Consider the following 5,829-nt stretch of genomic DNA (forward strand, 5'->3'; position numbering starts at 1 on the left):
GCATCTTAACATCTCTTTCGTCTCTCACAGCTTACAGGGTTATTCCAGTTTACTGTTCGCTTGGCCTCTGAGACTGAAGCTCGGTTCACCTCAGTAGAGAGAATCCATCATTACATCAAGGTACTAGTCCTGCATCATTTTTGACTGACAATTTCAACTTGACATTAAAAGCTTCTCTTCCAGATCTGACGTCTGCTGTCACTCTTTTACGATGAATTCAGAAAGGATGAAGTTCAACCTCTGCTTAGTCACCTCTGTCTGTCTTAGTCTCTGTCTCTGGAGGCTCCTGCAAGGGTGAAAAACAAGGCTCCTCCATCTGACTGGCCCCAGGAGGGTGAGATCGTGTTTGATGGAACGGAGATGAGGTACAGAGACAACCTCCCAATGATACTGAAGAAAGTTTCCTGCACCATTCGACCAAAAGAGAAGATCGGGATTGTGGGACGAACAGGCTCAGGTCAGTCTCTTCTTATGTCTTTTGTCACTTTGTCGCGTCCAGTGTAGACAGACTTTAGCTGTTGCGGTGCGGCAACAACTGTCGCGACCGGTGTAGACATGGTGTTATCGGTTTGTAATGACATGAGGGTGAATAAATGATGCCAGAATTTTAATTTTTGCATAAACTATCCCTTTAATTCTAAACTTTTTGTATGAAGGTATTTTCACTCTAAAGCTTTTGGTGTAGGCCATTTTGGTGTAAAAATATTTTTTTTTTGTAACTCTTGAAAACAAGCTTGGGATATGGTTCATGTAACTGTTTGCAGTAGTAATAAAAGCAACACAGCCTATTTTCCAGAAGTAAACCACAACTGATGATGTCAAGCGGGACTGATGCCCTGCAGGCAGAATAGCAAATGCATTTCTCATCACTGCTTAGAAAATCCCACATACTTTGCATCTGTGGCAGACTGATGCACATGCCATTCTGTGCATGTTATGCCTTTTGTCTGATTGGTCTTCTGCCAAAATGGGAAGTGAGAAAAATGCTTTCCATTTTAGCACCTTTTCCTCCTGAGTCATCATTACCTAGTTATACTGGTAAGCAGGTGGTATTTATGTTGATGACGCAAATGCACTGTGGCTTACAGCCAAATCATACGATGTGAAAATAAACCCGCAGTGAAATAGGGAGGGAATCAAACTCAGGTTTGGACCAAACAAACAAAACAAGTGCAGGATGCATATATTTCCTTCAAATGAGATTATGCATAAGATCAAATTGTCATTTAACATTTGCTCACACAACGGAAGCTATTGTATTGTATAAAGGAAGCAGATTGTACCAGGGTTATTTAACTAAAACTATTAAAAAACATTTTTGTTACTTAAAAATTAAAATGAGGGTGAGATCGTGTTTGATGGAACGGAGATGAGGTACAGAGACAACCTCCCAATGATACTGAAGAAAGTTTCCTGCACCATTCGACCAAAAGAGAAGATCGGGATTGTGGGACGAACAGGCTCAGGTCAGTCTCTTCTTATGTCTTTTCTCATCAAGTATGATATTTAAATTTTTATTTTCTTTTTTATTATAATTTTGGTATAATACCTACAAAGAATTCCATCCCACAGATAGACATGTGCCGGTATTCGGAAATGCGATATATCATGGTAATGAATATGCACGATATTGTTATCGTGGGCACTTCAAAATATTGTGAATAATTATTTATTAAAAATTATTCAGATTTTTGGAATGCATTTTAAAAATATTTTTCCCATCAACTGGTCACAATGCACAGCACGGATGAGAAGCGCATTGTGGAGCGTGTGAGAGACGCTCTGGATGAAAGTGCACATAACTCTCTGACAGCAGATGGCGCTGAACAGCAGAAATGCAGCCGTTACCCTGGAAACCCCGTAAATAAAACAGCTGCACTACTTTCTAAAACGTATTTAAATGGATTTTATAAAACGGATAGTTCCAGTCCTTGATTCTGATTGGTTGAGCAATCGAAGCTGTTTTAATTAAGCTGTCTAAATTACTCTACAAACATACACCTTTGTTTACTTTGTCTGTTGCTTGTCAACCACTTTGTTGCAAGCACAACTGATTCTGAGGAACTACATTGTTTGGTGGAAGAATACTGTTTTTATTAATATCATTATACTTTATTTGCTCGGTTTTATTTTGTGAAACCTAACTACGTATATGGAATAACCGTTTTATAAAAGCAAAAAGTCCCGTGAAGCCGTGGTTTACAGTGAATTTATAACAGCTAAGGGGGTTTTAGGCACTCCGCTTCACATCGTGCCTAACAACGCCCCTTAGCTGTTATAAATTCACTGTAAACCACAGCTTCTTGGGGCTTATTGCTTTAAAATAGCCGTTCAGATTTTCATATTCGCAGTGGTGTTCATCACAGCGCCAAATACTTAAATATTTAGACTTAATAGGCTGTTTATTTTCAAACTTTTACATTTTAATCTGGACTACAACATGCCCTAGATATTGTTTGAAAAAGTTTTAATTCTTTATTGTTTGGTCACACTTTACATTAAGGCTCTATTAATTAACATTAGTTAATTCATTAGTAAACATTCATTAATCTTAGGTAATTTCAATATTTAATAACACATTGTTAAATTAAAAAGTTGCAACTGTTATTTAATGAACTAACGGAATAACTTCTGTAGCAAATGTAGCTATTGCTCATTATTATTGTTAATGCATTAACTAAGGTTAACTGATGAGATCTTATTGTAAAGTGTTACTTATTGATCTTTAGAATTCTTTGGCACTTTAATCTGTGTGAATTTCTTGTGTATTAGTTTATTGTATGTAAATGTTCAGTTCTTTTTGTTATAGGAAACAAGTTATTAAACCTGTTATACTTTGACAACACTTTTTTTTTGTAACTAAATTTCAATACCGTGATAATACCGTATACAGTGATAAAAGCATTAGCAATTAATCGCACCATGAAAATTTGATACCGTCATATGCCTACCCACAGAACAAGTTTCGACTGCACACAACCAAAAATAAATAAATATAATTAATAAAAATAATAATAATACAAATAAAAGAGGGTCTGTCATTCACATATATAATATATTTTTTATGGTTTTAAATAACTAATAAACTATAAAGTGCCTATTAACAGATGGTAATAATAAACGTTTATCAAGACATCATTGACTTTTAAAATAAATTCTTGTGTAAGTCAGATATTCAATTTAAGGTAACTTTTAGAATCAGGAGTTTTTATAAATGACTTTCATGGTGAAAATAGATAAATGTGTAATAAAGAGAAAAACCATAAATCTGCCCTCTCGTCTGTCCTCAGGGAAGTCTTCTCTGGGAGTGGTTCTCTACCGGCTGGTAGAACCGTGTGGTGGCTCCATTAAGATTGACGGTGTCAACATTTGCGACATTGGCCTTGCTGATTTGCGCAGCAAACTGTCAATCATTCCACAGGAGCCAGTGCTTTTCAGTGGTACTGTCAGGTAGGCGGGACTCTGACTTATGCTGTATCCCAACTGATTCCCAAAGACCATTTCGCACATACAGTCAAACCAAAAATTATTCAGACATCTTCAACATTTCTCACATCAGTTTATTCGCTATAGTTTAGAAAATGGTCATTCAAAAAATGACATGAACTCGGTTAAACTGTGTCAGAACAAATTCATCTTGATACTGTCAGATAACTTTGATAGAAAGGTATGTACTGAATTAGGATGAATAGCTGTCAGCTGTTAAATTTAAGTACACAATTAGATAATACCAATTACCAAGCAATGCTTAATTTTGTTCAGTCTGTGATGTAAAACGTTCGCATTAGCAATTAAAGAAAAAACACTTAAAGGAACACTCCACTATTTTTAAAAATAGGCTCATTTTCCAACTCCCCTAGAGTTAAACAGTTGAGTTTTCCATTCAGCTGATCTCCGGGTCTGGCGGTAGCACTTTTAGCTGTAGCTTAGCATAGATCATTGAATCTGATTAGACCGTTAGCATCTCGCTCAAAAATGACCAAAGAGTTTCGATATTTTTTCCTATTTAAAACTTGACCCTTCTGTAGTTACATCGTGTACTAAGACCAATGGAAAATGAAAAGTTGTGATTTTCTAGGCCGATATGGCTAGGAACTATACTCTCATTCCGGCGTAATAATCAAGGAACTTTGCACGATGTAACTACAGACACTGACACTGTTATTGAACTGAACTGACTTGAGCTGAATAATGACATCATTAAATTTTAGCTGTAAAGTAGGTCTACCGAAGTCAGTTTAGTTTTATAATTGATGAATTTAAAAAAACAATACTGTAATAATCTTGTTTTAGTAATTGGAAGCTGTTTTGAAACAATCTATATTGTATAAAGTGTCTTAATCCAGCTTCATATGAATGTATTTATCTGTCAGTTTTCTTCATGCATCTGCATTCTGTTTTGTATTCTTTTCAAACAGATCCAACTTGGATCCTTTTAACCTGTATTCAGAGGAGCAAATCTGGGATGCCCTGGAGAGGACACACATGAAAGAATGTGTAAGCTAAAGAAAACCCTTCAAAAGTGACACACCATGTATAACGTTTACAGGTGAAGTAGTTTCAGGTTGCCCACTGTCACGTAGCAGCTTCTCAGTTTGTCGGTCACACCTAAGGGCACGTATGAAATCTCAGTGACTTCTTGTTGCTCTTCCCTTCATCTTATCACCGTTTCTTTCAGTTTTCCCACAGCTTTGAATCTTTGTGATTGATGTCTTGCATCTCCTCTCTGTTGTTCAGGTGTCTCAGCTGCCTTTAAAGCTGGAGTCCGAGGTGGTGGAAAACGGGGAGAATTTCTCCGTGGGTGAGCGGCAGCTGCTCTGTGTGGCCCGAGTTCTTCTGAGACAGTGCAAGGTGAGTTAACAGCCCGACTTTGGTCTTGTCCATTAGAGAAAGCTGACTGGAATTAGCTGATAATGCAGAACAGACTTGGTCTCATTTAACCGGGTCATCCGATTTGTTTCCTCCTGATTTTTAGATCTTGATTCTGGACGAGGCCACAGCGGCTATGGACACAGAGACTGACTGTCTGATTCAGGAGACGATTCGTAATGCGTTCCAGGACTGCACCACACTGACCATTGCACACCGATTGCACACAGTGCTCAGCTGTGACCGTATCATGGTGCTCAATCAGGGCCAGGTATGGTGTAGCGGTCTAATGACTAGTTTGGATAAAAAACCTTTCCATTAGGGGGCAATATTTGCCCCTGGAATTGATTTCCGGGGTATTGTTTTTTTTTTATCATTGTAGGGGCAGTCTTTATAATTACCTGTATTAAATGTCAAATACTTACTCTACATCAAATACTTAAATTTAACCAATTAATCAATCAGAATGCTATAGACCAATCAAGTTTTATCAGCATCACCAAAAGCCATCTTTACTCTGGAACAGAAGCTGCATCTGACATAGCATTGATAGGTATTTACACTATAGCTGCATAATGTAAATAGCCTACATTTAAAGGGTTAGTTCACCCAAAAATGAAAATTCTGTCATTAATTACTCACCCTCGTGTTGTTCCAAACCCGTAAAGTTACGAAGCTACGAGAATACTTTTTTGCGCAAAGAAAACAAAAATAACAACTTTATCGCTCGCTCGCGTCATGATACTGTTGTGAACGCCCGTCTACAAGTGACGCAGTAGAGACGAAAATGTGGAATAAAGTAGTTATTTTTGTTTTCTTTGCGCAAAAAAGTATTCTCGTAGCTTCGTAACTTTACAGTTGAACCACTGATGTCACACGGACTACTTTGTCGATCATCTTGGTACTTTTCTGGACCTTGAACGTGGTAGTTACCTTGCTGTCTATGGGAGGGTCAGAGAG

The 5,829-nt window shown here is 37.5% G+C and overlaps 1 protein-coding gene across 5 annotated transcripts in view; it reads left to right on the plus strand.

Moving 5' to 3' along the window:
* Positions 1 to 5,206, plus strand: part of LOC107671530 (multidrug resistance-associated protein 5-like) — a 44,326-nt gene extending 39,120 nt beyond the window's left edge. For 4 of the 5 annotated variants that reach the window (XM_016464541.1, XM_016464482.1, XM_016464692.1 and 1 more), the window contains 7 exons: positions 31 to 120; positions 268 to 339; positions 1,349 to 1,466; positions 3,291 to 3,450; positions 4,419 to 4,497; positions 4,738 to 4,851; positions 4,976 to 5,206. In XM_016464541.1, the coding sequence (XP_016320027.1) occupies positions 31 to 120; positions 268 to 339; positions 1,349 to 1,466; positions 3,291 to 3,450; positions 4,419 to 4,497; positions 4,738 to 4,851; positions 4,976 to 5,191 (849 nt within the window). In that variant the 3' untranslated portion in view covers positions 5,192 to 5,206. Of the gene's footprint in view, positions 1 to 30; positions 121 to 267; positions 458 to 1,348; positions 1,467 to 3,290; positions 3,451 to 4,418; positions 4,498 to 4,737; positions 4,852 to 4,975 lie in introns of all 5 variants that reach the window. The other variant, XM_016464612.1, reaches the window with a different exon arrangement.
* The last annotated feature ends 623 nt before the right edge of the window (positions 5,207 to 5,829 follow it).

The sequence above is a fragment of the Sinocyclocheilus anshuiensis genome, unplaced genomic scaffold (genome assembly GCF_001515605.1).
Source record: "Sinocyclocheilus anshuiensis isolate Anshui unplaced genomic scaffold, SAMN03320099.WGS_v1.1 scaffold297, whole genome shotgun sequence".
In the NCBI taxonomy this organism is placed as follows: domain Eukaryota; kingdom Metazoa; phylum Chordata; class Actinopteri; order Cypriniformes; family Cyprinidae; genus Sinocyclocheilus; species Sinocyclocheilus anshuiensis.